The sequence below is a fragment of the Chroicocephalus ridibundus genome, chromosome 10 (assembly GCF_963924245.1).
Source record: "Chroicocephalus ridibundus chromosome 10, bChrRid1.1, whole genome shotgun sequence".
Taxonomy (NCBI): domain Eukaryota; kingdom Metazoa; phylum Chordata; class Aves; order Charadriiformes; family Laridae; genus Chroicocephalus; species Chroicocephalus ridibundus.
This window is the reverse complement of record NC_086293.1, coordinates 633,742-650,213: the sequence shown is the minus strand read 5'-3', so window position 1 is coordinate 650,213 and position 16,472 is coordinate 633,742. Positions and strand designations below refer to the sequence as shown.

At 45.8% G+C, this 16,472-nt stretch overlaps 1 protein-coding gene across 11 annotated transcripts in view; it reads right to left on the bottom strand.

The window, feature by feature from the left end:
• FGD3 (FYVE, RhoGEF and PH domain containing 3) overlaps window positions 1-16,472 on the bottom strand; it is a 113,851-nt gene that overhangs the window by 42,361 nt on the left and 55,018 nt on the right. For 10 of the 11 annotated variants that reach the window (XM_063347865.1, XM_063347857.1, XM_063347856.1 and 7 more), the window contains exons 2-4: window positions 10,354-10,524; window positions 4,048-4,216; window positions 2,317-2,914 (exon numbers count right to left, since the gene is read on the bottom strand). In XM_063347865.1, the coding sequence (XP_063203935.1) occupies window positions 2,317-2,914; window positions 4,048-4,216; window positions 10,354-10,524 (938 nt within the window). Of the gene's footprint in view, window positions 1-2,316; window positions 2,915-4,047; window positions 4,217-10,353; window positions 10,525-14,158; window positions 14,391-16,472 lie in introns of those variants that run through there. The other variant, XM_063347866.1, reaches the window with a different exon arrangement.

Sequence of the window (16,472 nt, the reverse complement as noted above, 5' to 3'; positions counted from 1 at the left end):
CACCTGCAGCCTACTGAAGAGATACCAGATGTCAATGGACGGATTAGATGTTAACAGATGCTAATATACAGATGTTAATTGGAGTCTCCATCACTAAGCTGTTTCCTGCCACCCTCCCCCCATTAAATTCTTGCATACAAGATAAGAGACAGAGGTCTCCTTTGGCAGTGCAGACCCTGCAGTCCTGCTGGATCCCTTGACTCATACGGCCATGGATTTACTCCTGCGCAAGCCCAAGGGCAATCTGCACTGCGGCCTTCCACGTCCAGGCTGCCATGTCCAACGTACACAGTGCCAAGGCAAGGGTGTCCTCCCTGGCTCTCAAGGAGGTGGGACAGGCTGATGGTTGTCCAGTTCTGGGCTCCCCAGCTTAAGGCAGACAAGGACCTACTGGAGAGAGTCCAGCGGAGGGCTACGAAGATGATCAGGGAACTCTCTGATAAGGAAAGGCTAAGAGCCCTGCATGTGTTTAGCCTGGAGAAGACTGAGAGGGGATCTCATCTATGCTCATCAATATCTAAAGGACGGGTGTCAAGAGGACAGGGCCAGACTCTTCTCTGTGGCGCCCAGTAACAGGGGGTTTGGACTAGATGATCTCCAAAGGTCCCTTCCAACCCTGACTGTTCGGTGATTCTGTGATGGGTTCCTCCTCCGGAATCCACACCAGCTGCCAGGTGGGACTGCAGACTGGCAGGGAAGCGAACAAGATCACATCCTCACATCCATTTACAGAGAGCCGCCAGGTTTGGCCAAACAGACCTGGTACCTGCAGCCCTCACTGCTTCCTAGTCTGCTGGGTCCTTTCCGCTTCCCTCTGGCGAACCTTGGGCTAGCAACCTGCAGGATCGACATCCACCGAATTTGCAGAAGGAGCAGCAAGCCCAGCAATGAAGCACTGGAGTCCCAGGCTTTGTTTTGAACGGCACGAAAGGAAGGCGAGTCTAGTCACACCAGCCTGAGCTTGAGATAAAGCAGCAGGAAAAACGGCAGGATAAAGCAATGCACTCATGAGAGAAAGTCCGGGTCTATGTCACACCTTCCTGTAGGTATGTCTGCCTCATCAGGCTTCTATTCTTGGAAATAAAAGGGGACGCTACAGAGCATTAGTTGGACTTTAAAACTGTAACTTGTCAGCTCTGAGAGACAGAACCTTCTTGCACACCACCTGACCCTGTGCAATTTTCATCACTCTTCAACTGCCGCTGGCCCAGAAGCTACTGAATGAGTTTTAACTGCCACGTTTCCCAAGGGACGAGATCTTGACGTGCACAGATCGGGATCTATTTGCTGATTTCCACCGAACCACCTGATTTGCACAAACTGAGGGGTGAACACTGCAGTCCACTAGCTACAGTTCCTTAGTTGCTAGCACTTATCATATTCTTTAAAAAAATAAAAATCTAGTACATTAACTTTATTGTCATGATGGCTGGGGGGTGGGGGGTGGAGGAGAAAAAAGCCCAAACCACCCCCAAACACGAACAAAGAACCCTACCAAGCAAAAAGTGGAATATTTGGCTCAAAGCATCTTCTGTTTTCTTCTTCTGGAAAAATCTAACCCATTCTATCACCACTATTTCTAAAAATAACTTTCTTGATAAATAATCAAAGGAATATGTCATTAATCTTATACAGCTGCAGCAAATACACAACAGCCTGGACTACGTTACTCTGGATTCAAAGCAAAATTCAAAGCAAATCTCTTCTAGCCTCATTTTCCTGAAGAGTAATTTGATATAACTGCCCTCAAAACAACTTCTTTGCATTCAAAAGCAGTCACACCAATAGAAGCACAGGCTTTGTGTGAAAAAATAAAGAAATGACTGTTAGAAGAGCTCTCCATCACGCATGTCCTAGGAGGATGCAAGGCCCTGACCCTGCAAGGTGCACTATCCAATTAGTCCTCCACATACCACGGAGCCCCACTGAAAACAACGTGATCTAACAACTAGAAGCTGAACTTCGACAGACCCAAACGAGAAACACAAGGTGTGAGCCTTTCTCTACAAAAGCATTTACATTCTAACAGCTTACTGTTAGAAGTTGTCTCACAGCCTAAGAATCCAGGCTGTGATGGACTCTCTTGTATGAAACCTTTAAAATCAAGACTGGGAACCTTTCTAAAAGATACTGTCTAGGTCAGGAACGAGTTATGTCCTGCATCAAGCAGGAAATCACAATGACCGTCATGATCCTTTGACGTAAAACCAACCAAACAAAAAACCCAAACAACGTATGAAAGTGATGCAAGGGTTCTCTGGCTAGATTCAGGAACCGGTTTCAGAGCACTTAACAGTAACGAATAAACCACCTTACCTTGTTTACGTCCAAGTATTCTAACTTTGGCAATTCTGCTGTCTCTTGTTCCTCACTACTTCCTTCATCAATGTCACTGTCTTCATCCTGTGTGGAGTCTCTCTTCTGCTCCACAGACGAAGGTTTGGTGCCCTTTTTGTCGGGTTCCATCTCCCCTGGGTTCCCACCCACACTGGGCTTCTTTTGCTCTGCGCCGTCTTCACTGGGGAAAGTTTCCCCTGCCACGCTACAAGAAGGACTGTCGATGCCACTGTCTCTGTTGGGAATTTTACCATTACCGTTCAGTTCTGCACTTGAGTCTTTATTGCCAAGCTCTCCAGAGGGCTCTTTGCTCACAGTCACAGCCGTACAGTCTTCATGGCTTTTGTTATCGCCTATGCTTAGCTCTTTAATTTTCATTATGTCTGTGTTCGATAGGTCTGCACTGCACGGTGCAGCTGGCTCGTTTTCATTCGGTTCACTTTTTTCATTTGTGGAAGAGCTGCTGGAAGCCCCCATGTCACAGTCACACGAGCTTGGTTGTTTGGGTGAGTCCAGGCCAGGCTCCATCTTAAGAGCTAAATTTAGCTGGTTTCTTTGAAGAATGTGTACAGGTTGCCTGCGGGTGGAGAGAAAGCACCGCAGTCATTCATATTAACACTCAGAGGTTTCAAAGTGCCCCAAAAGAGAAAGGGCCTGATTGTTATTCGATTCAAGTTGTTACTTCCTGCGCCCCTTTACAACCCTGGGAGGCAAGTGCGTGCGCACCGTTGTAATAATATTCACCCAACAATTTCACAAAAAACCACACCACCCCTAGCCGTAAGTTTTACTGAAATGGCACCACTAGCGTCCCAGGCCTTTCATACACCCCACGTTGCCTTGAAGAACAGTCTGGTTTCAAGGTTTAGGGAGGGAGGGAGGAATCACCTTTTACAAGAAGCGTTTGGCTGTGGGTTCGTTTAAACGGGAACTCACGTTCTTCAAGAGAACAAAGCCTTTGGGACAAGGTATCTTCTGCCAGGGAGAGGATGTTTTTGAAGCACAAGAAGGCACAACTTTTTTCTTTTCAAAAGACACCCTACCAGGCTCACCCAGGCGATAATACACTCCAAGGCACGGCACAGTGTCTCTGTCTCCGGAAAAATCACTTAGTTCCATCGGGCACATTTGGTCTTTAGAGAGACTTTTCATGTGTTTGTAAAATGAGACGGTTTTACAGCACAAAACGTATATTTCACCCTATTTAATGTCTCTTATACACGAAGTTTCAGAGGAAATGCTGTTCTCCACAACGTTGTTTCACAGCACATTGCAATTTAACTCTCCCCTTCCGCCAAGAGGCAAGCTAACAGGATGTCTGACGTTTATTGAATCTTAGACAGAAAACTCAATTATTTTATATCACAATAATCAAGTTCCTATAATGCAAAAACCAATCCCAACATCACGTCAACTTACTGAAAGCAGACTCTGGGCTACTTGTTTCTGGGAGAACACTTACCAAATGCAGCAGGTCTTAAGCTCCTTAAGAACAACCGTATGTTACAAACTAAAAGTTGCTGAAATACATGCTTTTATAAAAAAAACAAAACAAAAAAAACCCCAACTGCATAGTCAAGTCAAGTTCTGCACTGCCAGTAGGAAACATCCTGAGAGGAGTTTCTACATGATAATTACAATTGGGTTTTATCATTCTAAGTTAAAAATGCAGAAAAGGGAGGTTAGAGCAGATCTCGCAGTCATATTTACCTAATACTTTCAAATTTCTCAATGAGCGTGTTGACTCCTGCTGATATCGGTATTTCTTCCTCTCCAGGTGCCAAGCTCCTCGACGACTTGGGATCAGCTGGCAAAGGCCGAGAAGGTGCAGGAGGAATTCTTTCCTGCCCAGGTTTGAGATGGACAGGCTTAGGAGGTACTAATAAAAGAGAGGGGAAAAAACAGGAGGATAAATCTCCATCTTCTTAATCCTAAATTGGGAACAAAATCCAAGTGCTCAATGCAGAATGAGGAGTATCCATTCCTTCACCATCCCTTGTAAACTGCAGAAGTGCAGTCCCAATGAATTTCTTACACCAAAGCAAGCTGCCGTACGCTAAAAAAATACGACAGGCTTCTATTTTGTATTTCTACAGCCCTATCAGACGTGTCAACGAACGGAGCGGCTCGCAGAACTTCACCGCTTCCTTGTTACCAAACAGGATGCACAGCTCACACTTCGTTTTTGCAAACGTGCTCACCATCTCAGTCGCGCTAACGAGTTTCCCCTCCCATGGCTTTTCAAAACTCATGCACTCTGTTGAACCTCTTATACTGAGGGCGGGGGGGGACGACACCAAAACAAAACCAACCCCAAACTACCGAAAACCAATGCCGCCATGGATTTCAGTGCCTTGTGTTTGCTTGGGCAAAACCGCCACAGGCAGAACACAATAGCTTTTCTTCCTTTCATTCTCCCTCCCCCATCTCTTCCGTGGTGTAGTCTTCATAAATTTCCTTCCTCTTTTCGTTCTACATTGAGTTGTATACGATATAAATAAAACACATGTAAGAACGTATCTCTTCTGCTTAAGGATTCACTAGGAGGCGAACGTACAAAGTGTAATACAGTATTTTTTTTTTAAAAAAAGTAATGTAATTTAAATATAATGTTAATTATGAAAAATTTATTCAGACCTTATATTGATTGCAGAGTAAACGGTTTTGGACATACGCAAGCAGTAACCCGTGACAACAGGTTCACGTGCTGTTACAGTGAAAGCAACCTCACCGAGGCAGACCCGACACTGTAAGGCAGGAAAACCCACTGCGCGATTACTCCCAACGCGCACGCGGTGCTCGGGGCAGCGCTGCCAAGTATCCCCGCTGGTCTACATTATCCAAAGAGTTAACATATTAAATGAGGAAACTCTGAATACGTGTTTTGTTAAACAACACTTTCAAGAACAATCTATTTCAAGCACTTCCAATTTTTAAATGGTCCATATGGCACATCAGCATAATGTGATTAACACCGTAATGGAGCTTTAATTAGCAACTGTTCCGGACGTAATTTCAGGGTTACTTTCTTTAGGAGGCTAAACAGAGGCGTACGCACCCAAAAAGCCAAGCCCTTTTGTCCCTGCCCTGCGGAAGGCTCTGCATCTGTTCCAAGCTCCACATCAGCCCAGGTGGCCTCCCTGCTCCAGCGGCTGGGGAGCTGCTGTGGACAGGCGTTGTCTCAGGTCAGTGACGAAGGACTGTTAAAGACATCTTGACCTCTGAGTATAGCTCAGATCTTAAACTACCTACATTACTGAGCTTATTTCACCAGAGAATAAAACCAAGTCTTCTAAGGATTTGAGCTTTAGTGAGATGCTTCCTACAAAAGGACGGATTCTCCCAGTCTCCAAAACCATCCGTCTTAAAATAAAGGGGTTATGGTTCGATCTTGAAAACACCACCACAAAACCTGTCTCACGCAGGAGTAACAGGCAAGCAGGAAAAGAAAACCATCTTGCATGCAAACGGGATGGTGGAGCTCTATGTTTTGTTCATCAGGTCTTCGCTCGCACACTGTGATCAGTGAGTACCCAGCCACGTTCCTCCTTTAGAAACAAAACTAAACAACCTAAAAAAAGGAGCCACGGAGCCACCCGGCCCATCTAGCCAGAAAAGCCAAGCTCTAGGCTCTTTACCAAAGGTGCATAAGGCAGCAGGCAGACAGAGCAGAACCTACCCCACCGCTGTCTGAGCCTTCCTAGTTTCAGACTGGTCCACAATGGTTACACGTTCACTGCCCAAGCCCCGACACTAAGAGCAACGGCTGTCACTGCTGTCCACGTGAACATTTTACATCTTTACCTGAATCACCTGAGACAACACACTCTGCTCTGGACAAAAAGGACGGAGGAAAACACTTTTGTTAGCTCTGAATGTTTATTTACTAAAAGAATTTTAAGAAAAGGCGACAGCAGCCTGCAGAAAAAGCCACTGATCTTATCAAGCACTACTTAAGAAACAAAATTCAAACCACACCAGAAGTCTACTCCAGAGCCGACACAAAAAGCCCACATCCAGAATTTACAAGGAAGCGGTGTTACATATCATAAACTCAGAACCATTTTGGACTTCCACAAAAGAGCGAATGAAAGATCTGCACGCTAAACCCAAGCAGCACTAGATGAGCTCATCTGTACGTGCGCCACCATCGTCAGCACTAAATGAACAGTCAGCCCCAGGAAAAAAGAAGGTGCTGCTTTTCAGCAGGGATCCAGGACGCAAAGTGGGAGCCCAAGCAGAACTCCTGCCCACGCTCTGGAGCCACCTTCCACACAGGAACCAACGCTACTATTTTCTTCCTGCAGGTCCTGCAGATGCTGGGAGGGCTGGAGCCCCTCTGCTGGGAGGACAGGCTGAGAGAGCTGGGGGGGTTCAGCCTGGAGAAGAGAAGGCTCCGCGGAGACCTTGGAGCCCCTTCCAGTCCCTAAAGGGGCTCCAGGAAAGCTGGGGAGGGACTCTGGAGCAGGGAGGGGAGCCATAGGATTTTAAGGGTTTTAAACTGGAAGAGGGGAGATTTAGATGAGATATCGGGAAGAAATTCTTGGCTGTGAGGTGGTAAGCCCCTGGCCCAGGTTGCCCAGAGAAGCTGTGGCTGACCCATCGCTGGAGGGGTTCAAGGCCAGGTTGGACGGGGCTTGGAGCAACCTGGGCTGGTGGGAGGTGTCCCTGCCCAGGGCAGGGGAATTGGAACTGTGTGGGCTTTAAGGTCCCTTCCAGACCAAACCATTCTATGATTCTGTGATTCCATCCCAGGCACAAAGCAGCATGTCCTTGGATGCAGCTTCCAGTGCCCGTCATGCGCGCAGACGAGTAAACCAGCAGAGGAAAGAAAGCAAGCCAGCTGCATGGAAGAGATTAGTATTATGGAGCATGTTTCAGGTGGTGCCCGAAGGCTGAAGCCGCGCACTGGAATGGTATTTCCCCAGTCCTCCGTCTCCTGAAGATTTTACACAGCAGCCCACAGCTATTTGGAGGAGGCAGAAACCAAGACACGAATTCTTTGTTGCAGAAGAAACAAGTGAAATAACGAGAAGCAGCAGGACAGGACTAGAAAAGCAAGGTTAAACATGCGGGAGAAGGTACTGTCCAGGCTTGACCCCGGGTCTGTCAAACAGCACGGAATAAGGACCGTTGCCTCCCTGCAAAACAAGCGGCTCAGCCTCTGCATTACGTCAGCCCCCACGCGTGAACCTCCCTCTCACAAGTGCCTCCTCTACGGTAATGCAAACGGTCGACACAGTTATTAGCAGCTCGATGGAGGCATTCCCGTCAGTCATCCCAGCGGCGGTGGGTCTGTTGTGACTCACTGGGAAAGCCAGGAAGACCTAATCAAGAGAATCTCAAGTGGTGTGAGTCGCGCTTGCGGATTTACTGACTTCAGTTAAGGTCCCTTGACAAGAAGGGACCAAATAAATACGCGTCATGAAGCAGATTATGAAGGGTTATGCCCTGGGAAGTAAATAAATGACCCAACAGCACAGCCGCGGGTGAGGGTAGAGAGATGCTCCTAGAGTCTCAAGTGGTGATGCCAGTGCATCCCATCCAACAAATCAATGCCTTAATGAGGCATCCGTGGAGCTTTAGGGACAAAGCCCTGGGAGGAAAGGTTCTTGCATAAAAATACCAACAAAAAACTGAGGAAAACTTTATGTCCACTGCAAGGAAATGCACCACACTGTCACAACTACTTTTTTTTGGACATGGCCATGAAGAGGAAGTAAGGATGGTTTATAGGAAAAATGTCAACTTCAATACAGTCAATTTAATAAAAACAACCTTTTTTTTTATTATTATTATGTTGATGATTTAATTTTCCTGGAGAGGCATGAAGTGTTTTCCTTTCTTTACTGGGTATCCAAACCATATAGTAACAGAACATTAATGGAAAAAAAACCATTTCAAATTACAAAGTCAATAAAAGGGAAAAGAAAAAAAAATTGTACCATCTTCCTTGCGAAGTATCGTACATACTGTTCTCTACTGTCATATGCAAGCTAATTGCAGACACTTTTTAAAAGTACTTTTATTATAAAGAAGTGAAGTGAAATAATAAAATTATTACTTAAAATTTATGACAAAGAAGTGTCTTTCAGGAAGATGACCGACACATCCATGACCAAGACGTGTAATGGCGATTCGTAGCTTTGGCTAACGTGGCTCAGTCTGAGACAACACGAGGTGGTCTCATTCTCGAGTATTGGGCACTACGCAACGCTCCCATGGGAATTTTCACTGGGACTCCTGTTTCTTCTGGAACTACTTTTACAGTAACATCAAGAAGCCCAACAAACAGAGTTCAGTCAAAAAAAAGTATTAGCGAGAGTAACTAGTCAAGAAACCATTTTACCTTTGGGTGTTTATTTCACCTCATGAACAAATTTCCCTCCTTTTCAGAGCAATAGCAAGCCAGTAAGATACGCCGACTTCTTTGGTTCAAGGTTATGGCTGTAACCTTGGTTATGGGAGAGGGAGCTTGGATGCGTGTGAGCAGTAGAAAGAAGTAGTACCTATCTCAGTGATGGAAATAGATCACACTAATCCACTTGGGTAACTTTTAAGCATGATTTGATGGATCAAGCTAAGGAGGCTCCCTCCAACTTTTCTGAAATACTTACCCATAAAAACCACGCCGTGTCCTCTGTAATTGGAAATCAGGGCAGTCAGTACAACACGAAAGGATCCACACCAGCTGAATTCATTCTGTTCCTTACTGAACAGACACTTCCGGTATTCCTTTTCATTGGCAGTAGTCATGGAATACTAACAACAGTAACTAGTAACATTCATGGAACACCCACTAGTTAAACCTGGACGCTCGAGACCTCAAGGTGAAAGCTCCATAAATACACCGACCTCAGGAGGCGTTTCAAGCATTTAAGGTCTACTTCCAGAATCAGAAAAGACAATACTTTCTTTGTAGTTGTTTAAGGCTGAAGGCATATAAGAAAACTGCTTTCCTACAGGCATTTGAATCGGGAGGGGGTGGTGGTGCAGAGGCGCGGTTTGTCCAACACACCCTCATGGCGACCAAAACATCTTTTCTTTGTTTCTCACATGACAGTGACTGCCTATCACATGGACATGCTTCTTGAAAAAAATTTTGGTTTATGAACTTGGTATCTTCTTCAGGCTTACCCGCCTTTGTTCCAAACGCCTCCCAAACTACATGTTTTCCGCATCCGCAACCACCTTAACGCAAGCACCCATTAAATACAATATTTGACCACTTCTACAAAGCAGGGGGTGGTGGCAGTGGAGGCACTTGACAAATCGACAATACAAAGAGAGACCACCTGTCATTTCACTGACGGAGAAACATGAAAACGATTTATCCTCTTTCCAAGAAACTTACTGCAGCCTTTTTTTTTAGCATTCAGAAGTTTTAGGGCAGAAAAGCCTGGGGAGACCAGAAGACCTGCCTGGAGACCAGCTGGAACATGCTTCTTCCTGCCGTCTCTTCCACTGTCCTTTGGGATTGCCACCTACTTGACTATGAGTCTGCCAGGTCTGTGGAATTGCCACAGCCCACGTTACACTTGCATGTGACTGGTTCAGCTTCTATTTCTCAGTTTTTAAATACATTCGTTCCATTTAGGCATTTCCTGTTGCTACGCGTAGTTCTTACAATAAATGGAAAACAGATCTGGTTTAAACAATAAGCTATTCTTACCTAAATACTTTTAAAAAAAAATATTAATAAAGAATGAAAACAATATTGCTAAATTAAACTTACACTTCACAGCTGCAGGAGGTATAACAGCAGTACAGGAAACATACATTGACAAGTGAAGTAATCTGTTATTCCTGCATCAACTTCTCCTTGAAGGCTTCCCTAAGAGGTTCTCTAACGTTGGAAAAAATGAACATGATAAAACCCTACCAGATGTACTTGAACCTTAGAACACAGAAGTAACTATTTCGCTGTGACCTACAATTAAAACGATTAATTTAAAAAGATTACGCTTCACGCGCGATAGCGGCTCATACAATTGCTAGAAGGACAAAGCCACTTGCCTTGGGGTTTCTGCAGAGGATGCATTTTGGCCAGCGGAGTTTTGGTTTTGGGCTTCCTTCCAGTTTGATGGATACATTGTGCTGGGCTGACGTGCTGCAGTTCCCCGCATGCTTCCAACGCCGGATTTGAGTCAATGTGACATTTGATTTGAAAAGGAGAACAAGGGCAACCTGAGGGAGAGGGGGGGAAAAAGTCAATATTTATTTAATCCTGAAGAAAACTTGTGTTACTTCTAGAAGCACATCGCTCACTCAAATTCCTGAGGAAAGGGAGGGTGGTAGCAGAGGGGTGAGCCGTCCGCTCACAAGTTATTACCATCAATATACCCAGCCTTAACGAGCATGTCCAACTAGCTGACTGGTAAGACAGACAGAATTTCAGTAATCCTATCTTTAATTACTTACTTTTTCACTATGGACACCCAAACTAAGCGAGTAAAAATAAAAGACAAAAAAAACATTCCAATGGGATTTCTCCAAAAAGAAATACAAGCGCATCATCACATTATCTGGTAAAATACACCTAAGTTGTGGTGAATTAGAAATGTGTCCTGCACGGGGGGAATGGAATGGTACAAGCGCCGTTCCTTCAGGAGACTTAATCACTCAAGCTGCATTTTACAGCTATTTATTACTCCTCCTTACATAAAATATTAACATTCCCTCGAAAGGCTCCAGTCTAGAAGATGCCATTAAGATATGATCCAGTGGGAAAAGAGAGAAAGAAGCGATTAATATGTTTGTTTGTCTTTTAATTTAACATTTCTCTGGGCACTGTGGAAATAAACCCATATATCCACTTTCCCATAGCGGATCTGGGGTTTTTTGGACTTGCGGCAAGCCTACATGAAATCCTCATGCCAGCTTTACTGGTGTGTCATAAGAAGGCAAAAAAAAAAAGAGTTTAAAAAGGACTGTGGTTTAAAATTGCTGCACATGAACACATGAATACATATGCTTCCGGCAGTACCGAGAAGGGGAAAACGTATCAAATGTAGAAATTGGAACGCTGACACATTAAAAAAAAGGGCAAAGAAAACATGACAGACATTCTTTCCATATTCCCATTTTAAAGAGGGCTAGTTGAAACTACCAGCGTTTTGCTGGAGCGAGAGGCGACCTGCATCATGTAGAAAGTATTCATCTAAACGTGAAAAAAATCAGCCTTCACCTTCCTCAGACGTGTTCAAGAACACAACATCAGCTTCACAAAGGCAACCTACTCTTGGCCGGATTTATGTTACGATCAAAAAACTGAGATGACGAGCACCTCCATCCGCATCCACAAAATTATCCTGGGTTTATACTGATGGTATTAAATCATGGTCTGACCTTTTGAATAAAGACTTTGAAATCTGAGCCGTACAGACTGCCCGGGAAGATTAGCTGCGAGCTGGCCTCAAAACGCGGAGACTTTCACGGTGACACCGATTATTTTTTTTAAATAAGCATAAAATATTGAAAGTCAATTTCGCTGACAAAAATTGATTCAGATGGCACGAGTCTATTTACTGATCTCTGTCACCCAAATATACAACCCCTGAATTGCTCGGTCTGGCTGCTGGTTGTTGCTGATGAAACTTCATTAGCATTTCTGCCACAAAACCTGCTTTTCAGCAGATTTGAGACCAGCTATTAAAACATCCTTCCAGCTGAAACCAGGAATTTATAAGTATTAGGTTTTATTCAAATATAATTTCACTTATCAGGAAAACGCGGTGAAAGTAGAGTGGATTATTAGAGCGGATTAACAGATCATTGCGAACACACCACGGCAGAAAGAGCTCACGCGGACGCCTCAGCCCCGGGTACCACCAGCCCCCTGTGACGGCAGCGGCAGTGCTGCAAAGGGACGGCGTTTTAGGGAAAGGACCGAGACTTCGTCCTTATTAACAGCAGCTCGGCACAGGAAGAAATTAAAACAGCACACAAGGGAAAAGCTCTAATTCAAGAAAATCAAAAGGGCATCCTACGGAAGAGAGAGCTCACTGCTTCAGCAGGTACCCTCCAGCGCCCGTGACCGGAAGGCAATGCAGCAGTATTGTATTTCCCTAAAAATTACTTTAGCGATCCGATTCTCGGTGGACAAATCTCTGTACCTACAACAGCTCTAGAAGAGATGAGCAGACACCTCCAACCACGCTATGTCGTTTGATCGCAGAAGCACGGCACCGGCCTCCTCTCTGGCAGGTGCTGAAGCCCCCAGGAGATGCCGGACGTGGGCACGGCCCCCGCAGCGGCTGAGGGAGCCGCAGCTCCTCCTGTCCTCGGGTACTGCGTCCCTGGGGCGTCCTCAGCTGGGCATCCCAAGCCAAGCCCAGCTCCCTCTGCGCTGACTTGGGATAAGGTACCGGTTGCCCTCAGCATTCCCTGTTCCTCCTCAACCACTGCCCCAAAAAGGGACTGTCTTGTTGATACCATTTTGTAAAGTTTCAAAAGGAACAAAAACCCAATTCCTTTTGCTTTCCTCTGAGATTTATCGTTGTGAAAGCAGGTCCAACCACCTTCCTTTCTTACTGGTAACACTAAGAGCTAGTGGTTACTTGCCTGCCTTCAAGTGCACAGCACCACCAGACACCTCTTATGTCTAGGCTAAGAGCTATTACAACCCACTTACGTTACTGAAAAGCAGCGTGCTTTGATGCTAATTTTAAAAATCCACAAACAAGTTTTTCTCTTCTGCTGCATAATCCTGTCAAACAATCCAGGCGCAAGATCCTCCACTAGTAATTACGCAACAGACGTGTCCATCTTGCCCGAAACAAGCCCTGAACTTGGCTCTGAATGCTCTAGGGCTTGTGCTCAGAGGCACTGGCAGAGTCAATACTTAGTGAAGCATTCTGCTACTTCCCGTTAAACAAGACCTGATAATAACCCAAACAAAAAATAATCCATAGTCCTCTAAAAATACAATATTTTATATCATCTTGTATCTAGATAACCTTTAAAGGTCCCTTCCAACCTAAGAGAGTCTATGATTCTATGATTGCACATACCGGTTAGTGCTGGGAATTTATCGCCGTTCACCTACTGCCGGCACTTAAGCCATGAATTTATTGACAGGACATCCAAGGAGCAAGTGGGCACAAAGCAGAAAATAAAACTGGTAAGTAGCTGGAAAGAAGAGGAACTGGGAGAGACACAAATGCCTCAAACACCAAATGCAGTGCTGGCCCTAAATCAAGACAAATATGCATGGATGAAACCACAGAAGTGATTTTCATTCTTATTTGATTTAATTTAAGCCAAGATGTTTCTCTCTGTTCATCTCTGATGTGGCCCCTAAGGGCTGCTTTTTGCACACAAGACAAAAATCCACTTTCCTTACATACTTTTTCAAGTGCTCGAAAATGATGTGTGGAAACAAGATTCACTGGATTATTTCACATGGAGTTCTCTGAAAGTAAAACCCACTGTCTGCCGAGCACGCTCCAGGACACTCCTGGGCACAGAAAACGAGAGGGACAACGTAAATAAGATCCAGGCGTAGCCCAGGTAGCCACCTCCAAGATGTCCGTCGTTCTGCCCAGACGCTCCCAGAGGTGGGAGCGGGTGACGGTACCCACCAAACCTGCAGGACCAGCACAGAAACCGCCTCCTCTCTGCTCTCCCGTCCAGCGTTAGACTGTGCAAACCCTCCCCAGACCGGCTTAGCCGTGGAAACACTTGGGAAGTGTACCGCTATGTGCAAATTGACCAAAAAAAATGGTTATTTGTGTCCAAACCTTATAAAAGGCTACTACTAATAAAGAGTTATTGCCAGAGAGCCTGGCTGATGCTGACTTCACGTCTGACCCCTGATTACCTGCAACAGCCCCGGGCAGAAAGGTGCAGCCTGTCTGGATGTGGAAGGTGCCAGCGCTTCCCCGGCACACGACAGGCAGAGCTCTGCCAACCCCTGCGCGTGCTCCACACGGAGAGGACTCCGCCGCCCGAAAGCCCTGCGCGTGCTCCACACGGAGAGGACTCCGCCGCCCGAAAGCCCTGCGCGTGCTCCACACGGAGAGGACTCCGCCGCCCGAAAGCCCTGCGCGTGCTCCACACGGAGAGGACTCCGCCGCCCGAAAGCCCTGCGCGTGCTCCACACGGAGAGGACTCCGCCGCCCGACCCAGCTTGGCCCCACGCAGCCCTCGTGTCTCCAACGTACGTAAGCTCAAGGACTTCACGGCTCGTTTGTAATTCCGCTCACGTGAACAACGCTGTTTACAATTTCTCTGTTCGAAACCAATCCAAGCGGAAAAGGACCAAAGGTGATGCTTTCCAGAGATAATTTTTTGCATTAATAAAATAATACGCATTCAAGGCTCCTACTAAGGTAAAACACGAAACTTCTGAAAATGCCTAGGATTTTCATATATATACATATATATACACAATTTATATTTTCACTAAAATGGAAAAATAACTTCAGTCCTTCTGAGAGGATTCAACACCACCAGGAAACCCTTCATGGCACAGAAAAATTTATCAAGCCTCTCCCCTTTTCCTCACTGAGCTGTTTGCAGCCAGAAGAAAGTATTTTTTTTTTAAATTCTCTTAGATGCTGTCACAAACTTGAAGGTTGTGCTATATATTTCTATTAGACCAAGACAAAATATAAAGATTTTGCGTGCTCCACTGAGTGCAGCAGTTAAAGTGACCAGTTGAAACCAAGTGGCTGAACTTGAGTTCTTGGGCTTTTCCCCCAGTGCACAAGACAGATTCGGATCTCGCGCTTGGCACCTAGTCCCCAGGCAGTGGCCGTCAAAAATAATTCCAGTTTAAAATAAAATGCATCTTGGAGGTTGTGACTGATAGCAGCAAGAACCAGAAATGTTGCGCTCTGCCATGCCCAAACCTGGGACACCCAGGAGAGGGGAAGCTCTCCCCAGGTGTGATGGTTTGAAAAACAAGGGAACATGAGTGTTGAAATATAAATAGATTTAATAGGATAAGATTAAATAATTAACATTAATGATGCTGAAGAGCCAGTATTGATCCTGATGCCAGTATAAAATACGCACGGACTGTTCCCAGCCCGTTCCATCAGCAGGAGCCGTGCACTCCCCGCGGGGACACCCAGTGTGGGACCCCGCGAGCGCTGGGGCTGCGGGAGGAAGGGAAGGGCTCGGGGCTCTGTCACCGGGGCAAGGAGTGCTCAGGGTGGCAGCCGTCGAGGGAGAGAAAAAATCCTCAGCAAACTTTCCGATTTATATCGAATGTGCCATTCATTCCTGGTATGTAATAACCCTGTTGGCAGCTTGGGTCAAGTGCCCGGGTCTTGCTGCTCCTCATCCCTGGCAAGGCTTGAAAACACTGAGACCTTGAATCCCACATGCCACAGCTGGCTATAAAGTAAACATTTTCACAAATTCAGACACTAGAGTCTTCTAAAAGTCCCGTTTTCCCAAGCATTAGGAATTCGTCTCGTGCCATTCAAACCAGCACACCAGGGCTCCCAGCTGCCCCGCAGGCAGCACGACCCCGGCCACGGGGGCCCTGCTGCTCCTCCTCAGGGAAACCTTCCCTGCCACCTCGAGGGAAGAGACAATAGCCTTAGTGACCAGTGGAAGGGCTTTCCTGCTCCCGCCACGACTGCTATCACCCACTGCCCTTGCCCACAAGTTAACCTCCGGGAGCTTCCCCATTTTTTTGCCGATTTAGGCTCTCTGCAACATCAGTGAAGTCAACAGCTACAAAAGGCAATTCGGCGTAATGTGACCCATCAGGTACAACTCTAAGCACAGGAAGGCATTACAATTCTCTGCTCCTTCTTCAAGTGTCTGAAAGGGAAAATATTCCAGACGGAAACTGGCTGTTGCGTCCAGAAACGCATCCAGCAGTGGTGTCCGTTTCTAACGCTGTTTCGTAACATGCGTCATGCACATCAAATGGACACGCAACCATCACCAGCCTGATTAAAAACCTGTCTGCAGGAAAATACACAGGGATAAATGAACTAGAATCGATATAATAGTAAAAGACATTTTTCAAGCTAACTGGAGTCTGGACAACTAAGCATGTGCCCAGAACTGACCAGCTTGAAAAATAACGACGACAAAACCCTCAGCTGTTAGCATGTAGAGTTATTTTGAAAGCTACTTCTTGCCTAGATATCTTAATAGACGTGTTAACAGGA